We start from the raw sequence: 22,981 nt of genomic DNA, 5'->3' as shown, positions 1-22,981 counted from the left end.
AGCAACTTCACCTTCTTAAAGGTTCAAACCCACGTGATTGAAGGAACTGCAACACCACATTACGATCCCATGGTGCCACTGGAGGCACAAATGAAGGTTGGATGTGCAACACGCTGTCCACGCAAGACTGAACTTCCGGAAGGGAAGCTAATAGTTTGAGAAAGAAAATTGCCAATGCTGAAATCTGGACCTTAATGGAGTCCTACTTCAGTCTGCATTCCCTACAGCCTGTAGGAAATGGAGAAAACACCCTAACTGAAACTCTTCCGTTGAAACTTTCTTGGATTCACCCCAAGACACACATTTTCTCCAAAACGGTGGTAATGTTTAGACGTTACTCCTTTCCTGGCCTGAATAAGAGTGTGGAATACCCTTTCGGGATAGGATCCGGCGCTCAACAGTTATGCCATCAAACATAGCCGTGGTAAGTCTAGGTACATGCACGGCACCTACCGTAGTAGGTCCTCGCAAAGAGGAAGAGGCCCAGGATCTTTTAATGAGCAACTCCTGAAGATCTGGGCACCAAGCCCTCCTCAGCCAGTCTAGGGCAATGAAAATTGCCCGAACCCTTGTTCTTCTTATAATCCCGAGAACTTTTGGGATCAGTGGAAGTGGAAGGAATACATACACACACCGGAATAGCCACTGGGTCACCAGAGCATCTACTGCTATTGCCTGAGGGTCTGGAACAATATTTCTGAAGCTTCTCGTTGAGACGAGAAGTCATCATGTCTACTTGAGGAACTCCCCCAAAGACTTGTCACCTCTGCGAAGACTTCTTGGTGGAGGTCCCACTCTCCTGGATGGAGATCGTGTCTGCTGAGGAAGTCTGCTTCCCAGTTGTCCACTCCCGGAATGAAAATTGCAGACAGAGCCCTTACATGTTTTTCTGCCCAGAGGAGGATCTTCGTCACCTCTGCCATTTCCGCTCTGCTTTTCGTTCCGCCTTGCTGTTACATTGTCCAACTGGATCTGCACGGGGTGATCTTGAAGAAGATGTACCGCATGCTGAAGGCCGTTGTAAATGGCTCTCATTTCTAGAATGTTCATGTGAAGGCAGGCTTCCTGACTTTAGCATTTTTCTTGGAAGCTTTTCCCCTTGAGTGACAGCTCCCCAGCCTTGGAGACTTGCATCCGTGGTTACCAGGACCCAGTCCTGAATCCCGAACCTGCGTCGCTCTAGTAGGTGCGAGCTGTGGAGCCACCGCAGGTGTGAAATTCTGGCTTTCGATGACAGGACTATCTTCCGGTGCATGTGCAGGTGGGATCCACTCTTCTAACAGGTCCCACTGGAATACCCTGGCATGGAACCTGCCAAACTGTACGGCCTCGTATGCCGCCACCATATTTGCACTGATGGATCGACACTCTTGATGGTTTAAAAACTAGTTTTATCATTTTCTGGATTGCTAGAGCCTTTTCCACCAGAAGAAAAACTCTCTGAACTTCCCTGTCCAGAATCATCCCGAAAAAAAAAAAGATAATCTTTCCTGGAAAATGTATGATCCAACCGTGTTGTTGGAGTATGGACAGGGAGAGCGCGATGTTTTGTACCAACCGCTCCCTGGATCGTCTATATAAGGAATTATACTGACTCCTTCTTGATGCAGGAGGACCATCATCTCCGCCATCACCTTAGTGAAAACTCTCGGCGCCGTGGAGAGACCGAAAGGTAACGTATGGAATTGGTAATGGCAATCCTGAACCGCGAATCTCAGATAAGCCTGGTGAGAAGGATAAATGAGAACATGCAGGTAAGCATCCTTTACGTCTACAGACACCATGTAGTCCCCCTCCTCCAGACTGGAAATCACTGCCCTCAGCGATTCCATTTTGAACTTGAATCATTTCAAGTAGAGATTCAGATTCTTTAGGTTTAGGATCGGTCTGACCGAGCCGTCCGGCATCGGAACTACAAAAAGGCTTGAATAAAACCCCTCCCCCTGTTGAGACAAAGGTACCAGGACTATGACCTGATCCTGACATAATTTTTGGATTGCCGCTGTTACTGCTTCTCTTTCTGGAAGAGAAGCTGGCAAGGTCGATTTGAAAAATCGGCATGGGGGAACGTCTTGAAACTCCAGCTTGTATCTCTGGGACACTATCTGCAACACCCAGGGATCCAGGCCAGACAGAATCCAACCTTGGCTGAACAGTTTGAGACGTGCTCCCACCCGAGTGGCCTCCCGCAAGGGAGCCCCTGCGTCATGCTGAAGATTTGGCAGAAGTAGGGGTAGACTTCTGCTCCTGGGAACCTGGAGCCACTGTTGACTTCTTTCCCTTTCCCCTTCCCCTATCTGCAAAGAAGGGGAAACCTGTCGCTTTTTTGTATTTATTGGGCCGAAAGGACTGTATGTGATATGTCTTTTTTGCCGGTGCAGGAACAGAGGGCAAAAATGACGACTTACCTGCGGTAGCCGTCGAGACTAACGCATCTAGTCCATCGCCAAATAAGGCCTCACCTTTATATGGGAGAGCCTCCATATTTATTTTGGAATCTGCATCCGCGTTCCACTTGGGAATCCACAACGCCCGCCGAGCCGATACTGCCCTGGTAGCGGCTTGTGAACTCAAGAGTCCAATATCTTTCATCGCCTTTAGCATGTATGCGGTAGCGTCTTTGATATTTCCTAACTTAAGAAGTATCTCATCTTAATCAATAGTGTCAATTTCTGATGACACGCTTTCTGACCATTTTTCAATAGCGCGACTCACCCACGCGCAAACAATAGTGGGTCTGAGTAGCCTACCATTTGCAACATAAATGGATTTTAATGTAGTTTTCACCTTTCGGTCTGTCGGCTCTTTTAGATACGCCGTGCCTGGAGCAGGGAGAATTACTTTCTTTGTCACCCTGGACAGTGCACTAATCTAACACAGGGGGTGACTGCCAGGCATGAATATATTAAGCTCGTGGGAGGGACTCTTATTAGATCTATTTCCCTGGAGTCCCTATCGTCGACACAGGACTTAGAGTCCGTGTCGGTGTCAATAGTCATAACATTTGTAAATGGACTTTATGTGACCCAGGGAGGGTCGCCTGCAGATGGAAGAACAGAATTCCACATATCCAGCATGCAGTATTAGATACAGCCTTATCTAATCTCCTATTGATATGATGCATACTACCACGTATTTCTTTCACCCATGCAGGCTCTTGGTGTGTCGGTATCGCTACCACCTTACAACTCTGTATCCCTACAATGGCTTCCTCCAGGGAGGAACTCCCTGCCTCAGACATGTCACACACGTGTACCACACACACTCACAGACACACTGGGACTTATAGGGAACAGACCTCTGTCATCAGATGGACACAGAGAGGAAAAACCTGCTCACACCCCAGAGCCAAGCACACAATCTGTGAAACATATAATTGAAAAACAGACCTGCAGCACTTTTATTATTATAATACAAGCACCATATACCTCTCCCCGCCCCCCGTTTTTGCACCCTGATACATGTCAGTAGTGAAGGGAGGACCAGCGTTTCTCTTGTGAGGAGAAAATGACGCTGATAAGTGTGCTGGCTTGGTGAGGAAGAAGCCCCGCCCCCGTACCGGCGCGCTTCACTCACTCTTAAATAAATAGTTAATTATACTGGCGGGGGTAGGACAATGTGCCTTTTGACATAAACCAAGTTTTATGCTGCCCAGGGCGCCCCCCCCCTGCGCCCTGCACCCTGCAGTTATCAGCAGTGTGTGTGTAAGCTGTGAGGAAGAAATTCCGCCCCCGTAATGGCGCGCTTCCTTCCCGCAATTTTCCATAAATATTTATACTGGCAGGGGTTAGGACAGTGCCTTGGCACAAATGTCCCCTCATGCCAGTGTCAGAATGAGGATTTATATGCTGGCCAGGCCGCCCCCCCCCCCCTTTCCTGCGCCCTGCACCCTGTAGTACCTCTGTGTGCGGGAGCATGGTGCGCAGCGTGCGATCTCTGTGCGGTACCTCAGAAGCCGTCACTGAAGTCTTCTTTGCTTCTTCTACTCGCCTGTCTTCTGACTTCTGGCTCTGCAAGGGGGTGACGGCCGGCTCTGGGAACGAGCATCTAGGCGTACCTAGCGATCAGACCCTCAGGAGCTAATGGTGTCCTGTAGCCAAGAAGCAGAGCCTTTAAACTCACTAGAAGTAGGTCTAACTTCTCTCCCCTAAGTCCCACGAAGCAGGGAGACTGTTGCCAGCAGTACTCCCTGAAAATAAAAAACCTAACATAAGTCTTTTTCAGAGAAACTCAGTAGAGCTCCTCAGAGTGCATCCAGTCTCACTGGGCACAGATTCTAAACTGGAGTCTGGAGGAGGGGCATAGAGGGAGGAGCCAGGTCACACCCTTTGAAAGTCTTAAAGTGCCCATGTCTCCTGCGGATCCCGTCTATACCCCATGGTTCTTGAAGTGACCCCAGCATCCTCTAGGACGTATGAGAAATGTGGATCCAATATATGCTGTATGGCAAAAGTATTCGGACATCTGGCCATTAAACTAACAGGGACTGTAATGAGATTTATTCAAATACATATACTTAAATATGGGTTTGGTCCCCCTTTTGCAGCTATAACACTCTTCTTGGAATGCTTTCAACAAGATTTTGGAGTATTTCTGTGGGAATTTGTGCATTCATTCTGTACAGCATTTATGAGGTCAGGCACTAATGATAAACAAGTAGGCCTAGCTCACAATCTCCATTCCAGTTCATCCCAAAGTTGTTCGATTGGGTTGAGGTCAGAGCTATCAAACCATGCCTATATAGTCCATGCTTTGTTCACTGGGGCACAGTCATGTAGGAATAGAAGGCCCTTCCCCAAACTGTTACCACAAAGTTGGAAGCATAGCATTGTCTAAAATGTCTTGGTATGCTGAAGCATTAAGATTGCCCTTCACTGGGGATAACGGGCATAGCCCAAACCCTGAAAAACAGCCCCATACCATTATCTCTCCTCCACCAAACTTCACAGTTGGCATAGTGCAGTCAGGCAGGTAACGTTCTCCCAGCATCCGCCAAACCCAGACTCGCCCATCTGGCTGCCAAATAGAGAAGCGTGATTTGTCTCTCCACAGAACACATTTCCACTGCTCCACAGTCCAGTGTCGGTGTGCTTTACACCACTCCATCCAACGCTTGGCATTGGACTTGGTGATGTGAAGTTTGCATGCAGCTGCTCAGCCATGGAAACTCATTCCATTAAGATCCTGCCACACAGTTTTTGTGCTTACATTAATGCCAGTGAAAGTTCATAACTCTTCAGTTATAGAATCAGCAGAACATTGGTGACTTTTACACACCATGCACCATAGCAGTCGAACCTGTCCTGTGATCTTACGTGGTCTTCTGCTTCATGGCTGTGTTGCTGTTGTTCCTAAATGCTTCCACTTTCTTCAAATCAAATCAAATCACTTACAATTGATCGAGGAATATCCAACAGGGATGAAATTTCACGAACCGTCTTATTGCAAAGGTGGCATCCTATCACAGTACCATGCTTGAAGTCAGTGAGCTCTTAAGAACAACCCTTTTTTGTACCACAAATGTTTGCAAATGGACACTGCATGGCTAGGTGCTTGATTCATTTGAAATGAGATGAGACCGGACCTCTCTATTGTCATCTCTATGGAACACTTAATGAATCTTATTACATGTAATGTCATTATATCACGGGCATAGATTAGTCCCATACATGTGTAGATGATGGCAATATAGCAAGCTGATCGTTGCGAGCTGAGCGTGCATGTTGCTCTTCTGTCTCTGGTGTTCAGCTCCTGTAACTGAGTGCCAAGTGTAGGTGCACTGTGTAAGGTAATGTGTTCTACAGAGCACTCTTGGGCAACTTGTAGCTAATCAGCTGTTGTGGAACTACAAATCACAGCATTCCTTTTCAGATACCTTACATTCTGACATTTTGAGCTCCTGAAAGTCTAGAACACCACATGTCACTTATCTCTGATGCAGTGTATAGTGCAGAGTAGTGCATATATTACCTGGGAATTCAGTATAAGACAAATACACAAATATATATGAATAACCTAACAAATAAACCTTACTTCATTTAAGAGGGGGGCTTGTCATGAGATAACAAACCCTTTAACAATGTCCTTAAATAATTTATGTATTTTACAGGTGGAAGTTGAAAATCTGAAGAAACTACCATCTTAGTATTTACTGAAGACTCAGGCTGGTCCCAAGAGCACATAGAAGTAACTGGAGAAAGCAGCCAAAGAAGAAATCTACAGGAAGATGGCAGCTCTATAAAGCTGTGGAATAGTCTTACTGACGTCTGCGCTCAGGGAACAGACACTGGTTACATGTATTATGGTGAAACAACAGAACCCAAAAAAATTATCCTACCATACTGCCTGAAAAATGTTTGATAGTTGTTTTTGTCTTTTGGGTCAAATATACCTTTGTATGTTGTCTCTTCTGTGATGCTAGTGCCAGAATTTTGTCTTAGTAGAACTGGAATGCATTGATAAATGTTTGGGATATAAACCCTTAAATATTTAATTAAAGGTCCAACTATGATAAATTAAAAATCACATACGTGCCTGTAACTGCAGGGGCAAGTGCAGGATTTTTATAGGGGCATTCCAACTTTCTATTTCACTAAAATAACTATCTATCAATCTATCTATCTATCTATCTATCTATCTATCTATCTATCTATCTATCTATCTATCTATCTATCTATCTAAACACTATACAGTAAACATTATATTTATGCACTGCTGTACAATAGTTACAATATTGCACAGCCCTGCTAAAAGAAGCCAGTTCTAGTGCAGTGTTAGAAATCATTGGGCAAACATTTCTTTAAAAAACTTGTAACAGAATGCCTGGTATTCAGGGGAATTCTGGGCACTCCCCGAATTCTGGGCACACCACTACCACCGAACCCCCCCCCCCCCCCCCCCCCACCTCTTCCCCCATCCATCCTGCCCTTGCCGTGAACTGTTCAATAGATTCTGAATGGTTATTCGTGGCAATTGGCTTCAGTATAAAGATATGAACCCCTTACTATGATGAATTACTACCTTAGGCAGTTTTCAGGTCAGTAGTCTTTTGTGTAGATTTTGAGCACTTTTATTGTTACTAAATTTCAGATTTGCATTTTTAATCTCATCACTTAAAATCCTTTAATTTCTTAACTAAAGTAGATTAAAAACCTAAAGCGTACATTCTGTCAGTTTCTAAATTTTGTTGGTTGGCATGGGTGCAACAGTGTTTTTAGGTTGGGGGTCAATATATCATTTCATTTTAGCACCCCTAAATTGCTGAATGTCGCCCCCTCAGGGACAGCTGGACTTGCCTGCCATGCCACCTACCTGACAGAGATATATAAAGATATCTTTATTTATATAGCTATCTCTGTCTCATGGGGAAGGGAAGGTTGTTGCGTCAAGTTAGAGAAGGATAAAGGGTGAACTGAGGGGGAAGAGGGGAGGAATATATGAAGTGGGAGGTGAGAAGGACGCAGGGCTGGTCCCAGAGGAGGGGCCAGCCCGCCGTTAACAGCCACACTGTAGGGGCTAGAGCTGGGTAAAAGGCGGAGGACGGCCCAGGAGGCATGCAGAGAAGTGCTGTGGGAAGGTAGGAGGTAGGAGGTGGAGCAGCTGATAAGGGAACTGCCTCCATCCTGACACTGCCCATGATAAGCCTAGATGGTGGCTGCACTGCGTTCTGTGACCCAGTACATTGACTGGCGCCTCTGAAATATTAGAGGGGGGGGGGGGGGGGAGCAGCAGCACAGGAGCATAACCCCCTCCCTTTCCAACACCTATGGTGGTTGGTATGGTGTAACATTCTTAATTTACATATAAAATATGTATATTACATAATAAGTATGTACATGTTCCCTCTTTATACCAACTCCTTTTGGAACTCAACCCTTGCTTACCATCAAGTATGTCTCTTCACTGCACAAAAGTCTATTAAAATGTATTACCGCCCACTATATGCACCATGTTTATATGCCACCCTCACTATAATACCAGTTCTAGTAGTATAATAGTGATCACTGTTGAATTCTAGGGAACCACTGTGAGATATCCAAATACTATGCAGACAACTTCCCAGGTATTTGTTACTTGTGTCATGTCTCTCTATAGGTCCTGCTAAGGCTTTGGGACCACCAGTGGATCTGTGGCAACTTGGATGCCAAACCAAGCTAGTGATGAGTGACTGTCAGGGTGAACATATATTATATGCCTGTTACTGGGCTCACATTGCAGTGGAATTTGTATAGTAGCAGAAATATATTACATGTTTTTTAAAGGATTTTTATTTACCACTATTGGAATTCATATTTGTATAGATGTGTAAATAATATGTGGTGAAACGTGAGTATAGTATATTATCAGCTTATTTAGTAATAGATGTAAGAGGGCACTTATCACATGCAAGTGAATGATAAATTTGCAGTTAGAAGGAAATGGGTGTGCACTGCCTGAAGTTGCTCATATACAAGAGGGTATATTTTGCCACTTTGATAAACTTATGTGTTAATATCCTTTTCAATATGGCTGCCATTAGTAAACCTTTTGCTGGGCAATTATTATTAAAGAGTGCAGGTCATTGTACAGTCTGTGTCACAAAATATAATGTGTTTTTTTATGATATGGGGCATCAGTCTCTTGTCACACTGTAAATTGTGCAATATTTTCAATAAACATAAAGCTATATTTATTCAGACAAAGTCCGCTACTGTGTTGCCTTTTTCAGTCGCTGGTGCATTAATATAAGAGATATTGCATCTGGTAATTCATGAAGCATAAGACTTCAAATATACAGTTCCCATTAATATCCTGTAAAATGGGACTGAAATTGGCGAAGGGAAGTGATTAGCGGTCATTAGCATGGCCACTGGCAGGAGCAGCATGTCTCTGTCATGGATGAGGATGGTATAAATGAGGATCCATGTTTTATATTTTGTACTTCTGAAGAAAAATAACATGACAATGAGAAACTGTGTATGCTTTATTTAGAGTTTATTTATTACCAGCTATTTATATATAGCACACATATTCTGCAGCGTTTTACAGAGAATATTTGGCTATTCACATCAGTCCCAGCCCCAGTGAAGCTTACAGTCTATATTCCCTACACACAATCACGCTAGGGTTAATTTTGTTGGGATCCAATTAACCTACGAGTATATTTTTGGATTGTGGGAGGAAACCGTACCTCCCGGAGGAAACCCATGCAAATACGGGGAGAATATACAAACTCCACACAGTTAGGGCCATGGTGGTAATCGAACCCATGACCTCAGTGCTGTGAGGCAGTAATGCTAACCATTACCGGCCTATACCACCACTGAAAAGGAATGCTTGTGTGGGCTCTCCAAAAACTACAGCCATATCGGTATGGACGAGACTTCACAATAATAACCGACCATAATCCATTCATATGGCTTAATAGGGTTTTGGGAGATAATAGGAAACTCTTAAGATAGAGTCTCACTTTGCAGCAGTACACCTTTACCATTCAGCACGGAAATGGCACAAAGCACAGTAATGCGGATGGACTCTCGCGGCATGGTGAACAGGTGGTCAGTAGCGGGAGCTGGAGGCTTATCTGAATTTGGTACTGGACAAACCATGTTTTTCATGGTGCAAATGCATTATTCTGCATACAGGGACCATACTGGCTGTTTTTGCATGTAGCACTGCACACATACAGATGCTCTCAGGGTGATGGCGCCATGTGAGAGCCAAGGAGCCACCTCCTGCTCCTTCACACATAATACTAAGGAAGAGAACTCTTATTGTATATATGTATATATATATATATATATATATATATATATATATATATATACGTAGCATAAGGGATAAAACTTATGTCAGGGCGGAGAATTCAGGCCAAAACACTGGGATGATGAAAGAGACGAGTAAGGTGGGCAGTATTAAGTATGGTGGGGGTGGAAAATGAGCGAGAAGGACAGTCAGTAAGAGTAACTCTAGGGAGGCTCTAGTAAACCATGATAGGATACCTTTAAAAAAACAAGCGGATAAGGGAACCAATAAACTAAAATGTATGCTTGCAAACGCAAGAAGTATAGCAGGTAAAATGAAGGAATTGGAATTGTTAGCATCAAAGACTGAGTATGATATTATAGGTATTACGGAAACATGGTGGGACGACTCTCACGACTGGGTTGCAAACTTGGAGGGGTATGCTGAGATGTTCATTAAACGACATTGAGTGGGAAGTTTTGTTTCATGGTAAGAACACTACGGAAATGTGGGATGCTTTAAAAGGGTTGCTGGATAGCAATATTCACAAATTTATCCCCCTGGGCAGTAAGCGCAGGAGTACCAAACTCAAACTGATGTGGCTTAACAAGAAAGTCAAGGCCGAAATCGATAAAAAAAAGCGTGCTTTCAGGGCATTTAAATCTAATGGAAAGGAGGATTCATTCCAGTGCTACAAGGAATGCAATAAAAGATGCAAGAATGCAATAAAAGCAGCTAAAATTGATAACGAAAAGCTAATTGCTATAGAGAGTAAAACCAATCCTAAATTTTTTTAAAATACATAAACAGCAAAAGGTTAAAAAAGGAGAACATAGGTCCATTAAAAGATGAATTTGGTGTATTGTTAAATGATGACTAATCAAAAGCAGAAATACTGAACAAATTTTTTTTCATCAGTGTTCACCGGAGAAGAACTGACGGTGGGAGTAGTGCATATCGATAGTGACAGTAATGTTTCGTGGTTAGATAGTTAAGTGAAGAAGTAGTCAGGGAGAGATTACGTAAAATAAAGATTAATAAATCACCTGGCCCAGACGGACTTCATCCGAGGGTTCTTATGGAGCTTAGGTCACAATTAGCAAGACCCCTGTACTTGATTTTCAATAGTTCAATTAGATCTAGCATGATACCGAAGGATTGGCGTATAGCGGAGGTAGGGCCATTATTTAAAAAGGGATCCAAAAATCATCCGGGTAATTACAGGCCGATTAGTTTGACATCTATAGTGGGGAAAATATTGGAAGGAATTCTAAGGCATAGCATACAGGAGTATCTGCAGACCACTAAGATTATTAGCAAAAACCAGCATGGGTTTGTGAGGGACAGATCATGTCAAACTAACTTAGTTAACTTCTATGAGGAAGTAAGCGACAATCTCGGCCAAAAAATTACAGTGGATGTGGTCTACTTAGATTTTACAAAAGCCTTTAATACAGGCCCTCACAGGAGATTAATCATCAAATTAAAAGAGCTTGGCCTAGGAAAAACTGTTTGTACATGGATAAGTAACTGGCTGGAAAACAGGGTACAGCGAGTAGTGGTCAACGGGAAGTCCTCAAACTGGACACCGGTGTTCAGCGGAATACCACAGGGGTCAGTACTCGAGCCACTACTGTTCAACATATTTATCAATGACCTAGAAATAGGCCTGTAAAGCACAGTGTTAATCTTTGCAGATGATACTAAACTGTGTAGGGTAATTAAATCAGAAAAAGATGTGGAGTCTCTGCAGAATGACTTATATAAACTTGAAATCTGGGCGTCTAAATGGAAAATGAGGTTCAATATAGAAAAATGCAAGGTTATGCATTTTGGGACTAAAAACAAACTTGCATGCTACATATTAAACGGGGAAAGTCTAGGGGTAACAGTTTTGGAAAAGGATTTGGGGGTACTCATTGATAATAAACTTAATAACCGTATACAATGTCAAAGCGCAGTAAAGTAGGCAAGTAAGGTGTTAGCGTGCATAAAACGAGGAATTGAGACAAGGGACGAGGATGTAATCCTGCCGCTGTACAATCATTGGTACGTCGGCACCTGGAATATTGTGTTCAGTTTTGGGCACCACTGTATAAAAAAGATATCGGTGAACTAGAGAGGGTTCAAAGGCGAGCTACTAAATTGATTAAAGGACTTGAGGGACTATATTATGAGGAAAGGCTTACTAGGTTGAACATGTATACACTGGAAAAGAGGCATCTAAGAGGAGACATTATTAATGTCTTCAAATATGTAAAGGGGCACTACAAAGAGTTATCAGAGGAATTATTTATTAAAAGAACTCTGTTTAGGACACACGGGCACTCGCTGAGGCTGGAGGAGAGAAAATTCTGCATGCAACGGAGGAAAGGGTTCTACACTGTTAGGGCAATAAGGATTTGGAATTCCTTGCCAGGGAAGGTGGTAATGGTGAACACTGTAAATGCATTTAAAAGGGGATTAGATAAATTTTTGATTGAAAAGGATATCCAAGGCTACAACATTTAAAATAATGAAGTTGTTAATCCGGGTGTAACGTGATTTGTAGTTGTTAACTAGTCATAAAACATCTTCTGCAGATACATTAAAAAACTCAACTTAATACAATAACAGGTTGAATGCGATGGGCATTTTGTCTCTTTTCAACCTCAAATACTATGTTACTATGACACGGGACAAATGGTCTAAGGTTGCAGTTGCCACTGACCTGTCCAGTTTCCAGAGTATATATTTAGTCTAGCCCTGGCCATGGTGCCAGGGTAGAATCTATATCCCCTTCGCCGAAAGGACCCGGATGTGACATCAGTTGAAGGCAGAAGTTGTCTTATGCCTGTTGTGGATAAAAAAACATGAACAGTTGTGGTCAAATTCAAAGTTTATATTGATAATGGCAGAGCAAGATTACAATAAAGTGACAGTCAGCATGCACTTACAAGTAATATTACAAGAACGCGCGGTCTGCCTCGAACATCACAGAGAAAACCCTTAATATTGCCCATTACAAAAATCCCTCCACCCAAGCTTGGACCAATCATAGCAGGCCTTGAGGCCCGTTCCTGCTTATCGAACACCATCTGGTCCTGGCTTGGGCACATGACGCAAGCAAACAAGGCTAGTATGATTTAGCAAACTAGGCAAGTTCTTGTCACGAACCTACATTCTTTCAAGAGAAAAACAAGTGTTACCTAATAATGCCTTTTAAGTATTACATGATATTAAAAAGACAGAATAGATGCTATAAATTGCTTAATTTCCTTAACAATTCTCACCCTTTTGATAATTTTATTATCACACATATATAAAAACATCACCTAAAAGGTAACTGGCAGTACTAGTAATGCTAAGAAGGTGGTGTGACTGTGACTGGGGATGATATAGCCACAGACGCACCTGGGCCTACCCTGACTCTGTTGCCACACTCCGCAGTCAATTGGTACCTGCAGGTCAAAGTCTTGTCCTTTAGCAGCCGCTTTTCTCGGGCGAATTAGGTCCCCCCAGTACTCTGATGCCCCCAGGTTTTATTATGTGACAAAGTACCAATTAAGACAGGACGTAAGCAAAAGGAAGAACTGACTAAGTACTGCCTCGCGGTTGCTATTCTGCTAAGCATTCACACACCTTTATTGAAGCATTCACACACCTATCTAGCTGTAAGAATAATAACAGCAGCCAGAGGTGCACTAGGGCACAGTGACCACTCGGTGAATTCGCTGGAATCGGAATGACTGACTCGTCGAAATCACTTCTCGGGATAAACTCCCTCTGGAGTGGTGTCCAAACTGTCGAAGTGCACCTGCCGGACCCTCTTTCAGAGATGATGTCTTCCACCCAACTCTTACAACAACTGACGGGTCTCTCAGAAGAGATGGGCAGTTGGGCTAGGCCGTCAGACGGTCATCCCTGTGGCTGTTATCATTCTTCCTATTAAGCGAGCGAATCTACATTTTTCCTGAAATGAGAAATACAGCACATTAATCATGCGATCAAAAGAAATACAATCAATCCTATCACTATGGGTTTTATTAAATCTGATAACAGATTGTTAAACCATACTCCAATTGACCCCATCCAGGAGAAGGGATTCCATCCCTCCTTGGATATGTCTCTAGCTTGTTTCTGTAATTCCTTTACGCTTCTATGGGGTCATGTGAGTCCTCAATCCAGGTACAACATTCCTCCCCTATAACAGCACAAGTTCCTCCCTCCATGGCTAACAAGTAATCGAGAGCCATCCTATTTTGTAGGGTCACCTTCCTGATTTGAGCCATTTCCTCATTGATAGCATGGATGGCACTTGTGGTCTCATTAATTATCCCATCCATAATATTCGCATATTTATTTAACTTATTTGCTAATTCAATTCCCCAGCCTGTCCAGGCAGGGAACCACATCCAGGCTTTATCTGCTGCAGTAAACAAGTCTCTCTTGTATCTAGTCTCTCTAGGGCCTGTTTCTATCATATTGGTAAAAGATGTTTTCACGCTGTCTTATTATACCATGGTTTCCCAACCAGCTCTGAAACCATACCATATTATTGTGCACTTGGGTCTTACAGTCCCAATCATCCTCATCCATCTGGTTAGGACAGGCACACCTAGGGGCACAAAGAGCTATCATATTTGCACACCAACATTGATTGTTACAGTTACCATTCACCTTGTCACATAACGTTTCATTGTATTCCATGTTAAACACTAAGGCAGCATTTTTACAATTTGTTTCTCCAACGTATACCTTAGGTAAGTTGACTAGGTGACCTTTTAGTTCGGCCACGTGGTTAATAAACATAGGCCCTATACACATAGTGGGCGGAGAGATTATACCAGCAATTTCTAAATATATTCCTAAGTCTGAAAGAGCATTGTGAGCAGTGTGATTTATGTCTATTTCAACATTATAGCTATAATCTGTGAGGTTAAGATCGTTCATTGAGATAGGGATACCAATCAAAGGGATTCCTTCATGGTTAGCAGGAACAGAAGAACAGATCCAACAGTCAGTGGCGTTCAGCTCCTTAGCTGTCTGCTGATGTAGAAGCCATATAGAGTTCTTTTGCTTTTCTCCTTTCACCTGCACACACTGATATAAAGCACAAACAAGCAGGAAGAAAAACAAGTGTATCTTAACAGTCCATTCAGTTTTCTTCTCCCCGGGGGCCCCACGCTTTTGGGACCAGTTTGCATCATTGACCTGACAGTTAATTTTCTTACAGTGCGAAGCATGCTTTCCCCTCCACCATGACGGAGGTATCTGTGGTCAATAGCACCTGGTATGGGCCATCAAATCGGGGATCCAGATGTTTTCTGACATGTCTTTTTATTACCACCCAATCTCCAGGTTGTAGGTGGTGGGTTCCAGATGTGTCTTGTGGATCTGGTAAAGAAGAAAACACTTTGCCATGCAAATTAGTCAGTTGCTCATGAAGCTGAACAACGTAGTCAGTAAGAGAAGTGTACTGTCCATGTTTTTTGAGTGGCAGCCTGCCAAACAGTATCTCAAATGATGAAAGTCCATGTAATCCCTTTGGGGTATGCCTCATTGCAAAAAGAGCAACTGGTAAAGCTTGTACCCATGGAAGTTTTGTTTGCTCACAGATCTTAGCCATTTTGTTTTTTAATACGCTATTTGCTCTCTCAACCGTTTCATGTAAACCATACCTGCACACAATTTCAGATATCAATTTATTTGCTGTTACTGCGGCAGTTACCTTGGCAACAGGCCACGCCTCTATCTACAAGGAGAACATAACCATTCTGTTGTAAATTATTTCAAACACTGTGCAAGCCAACACGGTGCAAACCAAAATTTATTGACACTAGCAATCATTCCCCCTTTGGAAACATATGAAGGGAGATGTGCACACAATCGACCATCCTCATGTTTCCAACCAATATTTATTTATTTATTTATTTGTTTATTTATTTGCAACCTGCCTTCCCCCATTTACCAAGTATTTGGGGACTTGCCTGATTTTGCAGGGTCATTGTATCTATTGACATACTCTCTATTTCTCTTGAGAACACGGGCTGCTCTACTGTCCACCAGATACTCCACTGAGTCAAAAGGCATTTCAGAGGGGGTCAAGTGGACAAAGGCATCACCCCCCTACTCTCCGAGTGTTAGGAAACGAGTACAATATTACAAATTGAGACCCTGGAACTCTGTGGAATGTGTGACAACTGGGGAGTTCCAGTACTCATGAGTGAAGCTGCGGCCAGTATGAATGGCTGCAGCAAGACCTATTTTAACCCGACCTCCATTACTCCTCCCAGTGGTCGGATGGTGCCTGCAGTGCTAGTTTTCTGCCCACGGCAGAGCCGTGTTTGAATGTGCGAATTAGGTTCGCCCAAACTCCGATGCCCCCCGGTCTTACAAGGTTACAAGTCACCACCTGATACTGCGAGTGAGTAAGGGGAAAACTAGCTACGGCTAAGGAGACTATAAAATGAGAACTAAACAAACAAGTTATGTGCTGCGCTGCCGCCAGTACAAAAACACAAAACTAAGGCTAGTGGGGAGACCCACAAAATATGACACTGTAGATACCAGGCTAGTAAACAAAAGTATAGCACTCTAAAAAAGTACATAAGAAATCCTGGCATGCAAACAGAGATATAACATAAAATACATGAACCAAATGCAAACAGGAATGAACCACTGCTGTGGCTCATAACACCAAGATGACTGGTAACACTGGAAGCCCTCCCTGTCAGGCGATATCCTGCCTCCCTTTTTTGGAGCTGGACAATTTCTTGCAATGTGGCCCTGTTTCCCACAATTGTAGCACTTCACATTTCTGGGCTCCTAATTGTTTCTCCACCTGAACTTACTCCTCTGGGGGTTGCCACATGTCAACTACCATCACCCTCTGGACCTTTTTCTCCTGTACCTCCTGTATATTTCTATGGATTGAGCAGGCTAGACTCACTTGTACCAGGCATGAATTACTCTCTAACCGGGTAGGCTGAGGCTTGAGACAAGCGATATTCCTCAGCCCTTTCATCTATCACACCTTGGGTTATTTTGGAAGTGATGAGAAGCTCACCTTCCACTCCACACAAAACCCTTCCTTCCCCTCTTTCTCATCTGACTGTACCTCCCCTCCTTGCTGATTTGCCCTTCCTGTTCTTGTTTCTAATGTAAAAATACTTTGGGCTTTTTGCTGTCTTTTATAAGATTCTACCATCCACCTACTCCAAGCTGCCTATTCATTTGGCTCAGTGAATTTTGTTTTATTTTTTGTAGAGGGTTGCCCAGCGGGATAATTCAATGGTTCCCTCTTTTGGGATCCCACAATCTATCATCCTAGTCAGCCTGCCTCACTTAGGTAAATGCCGGCTGACCCATTTGCCATATTTCTTACTCATCTCCTCCTGTGGGGTACGAGGAGTCTCAGGACGTCCATTACTCTGATTTGGTGATCAGCCAAATCCACGTTTACTGTGACTGTTTCCCATAGCCCGGCTATGGTGGAGGGGACTCTTACACCCCACTCTCAGTTTTTCACAGCACTATATTCTATGGCTATTGGCTGTTAGGGGAAGTCCCACACAGCGAATCCCCGCTCTTGGTCCCTCCAAATTTTCCAACAGAGCCAAATGAAAATCAGCAAGGCGAAGATGCCAAACAAGATTTGCCCTCTAATGTCCTCTAGGTCAAACCATGCAAGTAAGGGATTATCTAAGTAAGAAGTATGATTTTTCATGAGACACAAGTCTGCAGCTCCGGGGCATGCCCTTCAGTGTAGCGAGAAGCAGACTCAAACCAGTGTACACAGAGCTGTCAGATAGCAGGCCAGGAGGTAATCAGGGATTAGATTGCTACTGTTCCTGTATTGACAAGCAAAGGTAGACTGGTGAAGCTACTCTTCACCAACACTTATCCTTACATTTGTCCTTCCACTATGCAGACAATGTTAATGACAGTTTATGTGACAGACTGAGAAGATAGGAAACATTCGTGTCTGAGGACGGTAGGGTCCTCTTACTTTTTCTCCACTGCCCCCAGCATGCTTTGGGCAGCACAATCATTCAGCCGTAAAGGGCCTCTCTCATGCTGATGTGGCAATGTACCAGCATCTACATACACTCACACATGCATATCCAAACAGATTACAACACAAAACAACTGTTCAGGTTCTTGGGATCTGTACTCACGATAGTGGGATGGAGGGTCTTAGGAGCGGAGGAGGGGAGAGCAGACAGAGACACAAATGTTCTCACCTTTTTTTGAATGGCGCCAATCTGGTCTCCAGTCCTCCATTCCTGTCCTGATTCCGTTCCAATCGCTTTCAGATCCCGGGTTTCGGCACCAAATTGTTGTGGATAAAAAAACAACATGAACAGTTGTGGTCAAATCCATAGTTTATATTGATAATGGCAGAGCAAGAGTACAATAAAGTGACAGTCAGCATGCACTTACAAGTAATATTACAAGAACGCGCGGTCTGCCTCGAACATCACAGAGAAAACCCTTAATATTGCCCATTACAAAAATCCCTCCACCCAAGCTTGGACCAATCATAGCAGGCCTTGAGGCCCGTTCCTGCTTATCGAACACCATCTGGTCCTGGCTTGGGCACATGACGCAAGCAAACAAGGCTAGTATGATTTAGCAAACTAGGCAAGTTCTTGTCACGAACCTACATTCTTTCAAGAGAAAAACAAGTGTTACCGAATAATGCCTTTTAAGTATTACATGATATTAAAAAGACAGAATAGATGCTATAAATTGCTTAATTTCCTTAACATGCCCTTACAGCATATTTATTTTTTCTGCAATCTAGGTTGTTGTAGGTTATTTTCTTGTATTTAGGCTCCATTGTACTCTCGCAAGCTCGCTTTGCTCGCCACACTTCAGGCCCAGTGTCTTGCTTCACTTTCCACAGGTTACTATTCCAAATAGATGGTGACGTTGACCCAGTGCATTATGGTAAAGGTCCTCTCGGCAAAGAGGATCTAGGCCCTACCATGGTGCCAGTTCTGTCCCAGTGCCAGGCTATTTCTGCCTCTGCCAGGCGTATGACTCTTCCAGTTGCTAAGGTGTTGCTGGGAAAATTGCTGCTCGCTAGTTTGCACCACGGCCTTAGGGTCGCTTTGACCAATCCCTGTCTGTGCCAGGAAATACAGCGAGGGCTAACTGCCTGGTGCAGCCCAAAAGACAGCAGAGGAGGTGGCTCTGCACATGTCTTTATCTGGGGCTGAGTATTCCTCTCCGACTCCCTCTGACAGCAGCAAGCATTCACCGGAGAAAGACACCAGAGGGGAATTCTCATATTCCTCCACCAGCATCCAATAACATCACAAAGGAAAGGGGCATGGGACTGGAAATCACAGAGGAAGTCTTTTTGAACTATTTCATAATTGGGTGTGAATGTGTCGTAAAAAAAATCATGTCCATCCTAAACTTTACACCATACACTTTGTCCTAGAGGAAGCAGGAAGTTCAGAACCCACTATAAAATAACAGATATGGGGGCATGGCCTAGCGTCTGTGGAAGGGAGACATGCTTCTCCTCAGCTCCAGCTCCATTCCTTTAATTTTTGTTTTTAATTTACCCTACCAAGGCTGCCAATACCGCTTATTTTCCCTGCACGCTTTCTGTACCTTTCACAGTTGCCTGCTCGGCAATAGGCATTCCTGCGGGTTGTGGCCTGTCCGTTTGCTGGCGCCGGGACCTGTATTTCGGAGCCGTCTGCCGCGGACCTCTGGGGGGCCTGCTGCGGGTCTGACGTGCGGCGGGAAGCTAGCCGGAACTCCCGCTCACGAGCTCCGGCGCTATCTACTCCCCGTCTGCCGCACCAGCCGCATCAGCCGCCCAGACACTGCTCTCTGCTGTTTTGTAGCTCCTGCTGCGGCTGAGCGGTCCGGATCCCTGCTCGGCCGTGGCCATCTTGTGGCTCCCTGTCGGCTACTGCCACTGCTTCACTTGATGACCCAGCTGCCCCTCCAACACACAGGAAGCCTCCCTGGATTTCCAGTGGGATAGTACAAGTCATTTCGATCCCACCTAATGCCCTTCTTTTGTGAGCTTGCAACACAATTTCTAAGGAAACTGCCTTTTCCTCACATTGTCTTGAGGCACATATCACTATGATCCCTAAAGAAGGTAAGGACCCCTCTCAGTCCTTTAGTTACAGGCCGATTTCCCTGTTAACTAATTACATAAAACTCTACGCAAAAATACTTGCTAGTAGGTTGGGCCATCTCCTCCCAAGTCTGATACATGGCGATCAGGTAGGTTTTGTTCAAGGATGGGAAGCCAAGGACAATACCACTAAAATTATTGATCTTATTCATCATGTAACTATTCATGGACCCCATACAATCCTTCTCTCTACAGACGTGGAGAAGGCTTTCAATAGGGTTGATTGGCAATTCATGGAGGGCATTCTCCGACATTTGGGTTTAGGGCCTTTCTGTCTACACCGCATTTTAGCTTTTTACCAATCCCCCTCTGCTTGAGTACGAGTCAATGGGGCCCTCTCAAATCCCTTTTTAATAAAAAAAATGGTACAAGACAGGGGTGCCCACTATCCCCTCTCATATTCGTGTTGTGTATGCAGGCATTAGCGAGAGCTATACGAGCAAACAATGATATTAAAGGTATATCGATTGGTCATCATCTATTTAAACTAGCGCTGTTCACAGACGATCTTCTCGACACTATCTCCTCGCCAGTAACCTCTCTTCCTGCCTTGAGGCACGAATTTGATAGATTCAGTCTAGTTTCCAACTTTAAGATAAACTATTCAAAATCGGTTGCCCTGAACATATCATCTCCTCCATCAGTGATATCGGGCCTTCAAAACTTAAACACGTGGGAATTATTCTATCCCCGGACATCAGACAACTTTATCAACTCAACTTCCCTCCACTGCTCCTACAATTTAAAAGAGATTTTTTGAAATGGTCATATTGAAGTTATCCTGGCTGGGTAGACTCAACACAATAAAAATGAATATTTTGCCTAAAATTCTGTATCTATTTCAAGCTTTGCCTATTACTATACCTATGTCATTCTTTAAAGAGCTACAGTGTTTAATATTGAGGTTTATATGGGGATCTGATAGGCCTCGAATCCCGCAGTCCACATTAATACTGAGCTGTTCTAGGGGGGCCTTCAGCTACCTCATTTTTTAACGTACTACCATGCCACTCACTTACCTAGGATTGTCGCAATGTCCAGATTACCTATCTCAAAACAATGGCCGTTGATAGCAAATCACGCAACTACTACTCCAGCCCATGTCCTTCCTTTTATTAAAAAATGCCCCCGACTAAAACACCCTACACTGGAACCCACACTTTGAACTTGGAAAAAGTACAGACAATTCTCACTTTTTAGCCCGGGGGCTTCATTGCTTACACCTCTTTTTGAGAACCCTGACTTCCTTCCAGGTTGCTCGGCAACTGGAATAACATGCTGGTCTTCAGCAGGTATCACACGTATATCTCACTTGCTCTCTGACGGTGGGGTGCGGTCCTTCGCGGAACTCCAAAAAGACCATGATCTCACTGTTCGCTCCTTTTGGTTTTATCTTCAGGCCCAACATTATGCAGTCTCTCTGTCGGCTGGTACTACTCGTAGGTCCCCTACTAAATTTGAACTGCTCTGTTTGACGCAACTCCACAACATTTGATTTCTCAATCATATCAATTATGCTCTGAATGTGCCTGTTCTCAATCACCGTCATATGTGTCAACCTGGCAGAGAGACCTCGTTAGAGAACTTGAGGAAGGTCAATGGGTCCGTATTTACATGTACACATTTGCGAGTTCCTCTTCATTCCAAGTGCTGGCAACTCAATACAAAATTCTGGCTAGATGGTATAGATGCCCATTGCAACTTCAGAAAATGTTCCCATCTACACCTGATACCTGCTGGCGTTGCGAACAGGTGAGAGGCACACCCCTCCACATTTGGTGGGAGGGCCCGATATTGATAGCCTTTTGGCGGAATGTTCATAAGATAATGAATGATTTGACTAGCTTCTCCTTACCTTTCATGTCTGAGTTTTGGCTGTTTAATTTGATGGATATCCCTCTGTAAATTTATAAGAACTCACTACTTAGACACCTAATGAATACATGTCCTCCTATTTCTCGTTGGTTCCAGAGGGTGAATCATTATATGAATTTGGAAGAACTTAACCAGTCTTTGAAACTTCCAAACCCTAAATTTATGTCCACATGGTTTACCTGGTTAGCCTTTAAAGAATCAAACAAATATACTACATATGTCGACTCATCTACATCATGAATATTGAGTTCCACGGAAAATCAACCTCAATCCCTTTCTTCTTCTCTAGATCTTTTCTTCTTTCTTTTCTACTTTTAGATTCTCTTTTTTCTTTTTGTTGTTATATTGATAAAGACGGGAGTATTTTTATGTTAGACAATGTTTGAATGCAACAAATGTCTTCTTTGTATAATTGTTTGTTGCACTTTCTCCCTGACTTTCATATGTCATGTTCTAGACCAGAGGTTCTCAAACTCGGTCCTCAGGACCCCACACAGTGCATGTTTTGCAGGTAACCCAGCAGGTGCACAGGTGTATTAATTACTCACTGACACATTTTAAAAGGTCCACAGGTGGAGCTAATTATTTAACTTGTGATTCTGTGAGGAGACCTGCAAAACATGCACTGTGTGGGGTCCTGAGGACCGAGTTTGAGAACCTGTGTTCTAGACTATTGACTGCATGTTTTCTGTAATGATGACATATTGCTGTATTGTCATGCTGAAATTGTTTCAATAAAATAGATTGTATAAAAAAAAAAATAACAGTTATGTATAGGATTTCAATTCCAGGATCACTGCAGCTGCCACAACAAAGATCCCACCTGAAAATATGACAGTAAGTAGCCCATGTATACGTGTTAGGTAGACGTGAGCTATCACCCACTTTCCTAATAGTGTACTGCCGAACCCTACAAGAGGCTGGGGCCTGTATTCTTCATGTCATTAATCCTAGCCAAACTATTGCTTGTTCATTAATATACCTATTACTCCCTCTACTGGATATATATGAAATCGCTATTTGTAAAATAAACAAATAACTGCACCGTGCAGTCCCATAGTAGGGGTAGCCGGACATCGAGTGGAAGCGGGTCAAATAATGAGTGGAGATTGACTAGATAACAAGTGGGGACAGATTGGAATATGATTGGGGTAGTACTGATGAGGTGGAGGGCTGGAGAAGTGGCGGCAGGCTCGCTTTCCTGTCTTAAGTGCCCCCGGTCCCTCGAAGGCT

At 43.7% G+C, this 22,981-nt stretch overlaps 1 protein-coding gene across 3 annotated transcripts in view; it reads left to right on the top strand.

The window, feature by feature from the left end:
• The window catches only part of SH3D21 (SH3 domain containing 21), a 228,756-nt gene extending 220,084 nt beyond the window's left edge, over positions 1-8,672 (top strand). For all 3 annotated transcript variants that reach the window (XM_063954398.1, XM_063954394.1, XM_063954397.1), the window contains one exon: positions 6,110-8,672. In XM_063954398.1, coding sequence (XP_063810468.1) covers positions 6,110-6,145 — 36 coding nt within the window. In that variant the 3' untranslated portion in view covers positions 6,146-8,672. The remainder of the gene's footprint in view (positions 1-6,109) is intronic.
• Positions 8,673-22,981: the final 14,309 nt, after the last annotated feature.

The sequence above is a fragment of the Pseudophryne corroboree genome, chromosome 2, assembly GCF_028390025.1.
Source record: "Pseudophryne corroboree isolate aPseCor3 chromosome 2, aPseCor3.hap2, whole genome shotgun sequence".
Taxonomy (NCBI): Eukaryota; Metazoa; Chordata; class Amphibia; order Anura; family Myobatrachidae; genus Pseudophryne; species Pseudophryne corroboree.
This window is presented reverse-complemented; position numbering and strand designations above follow the sequence as displayed.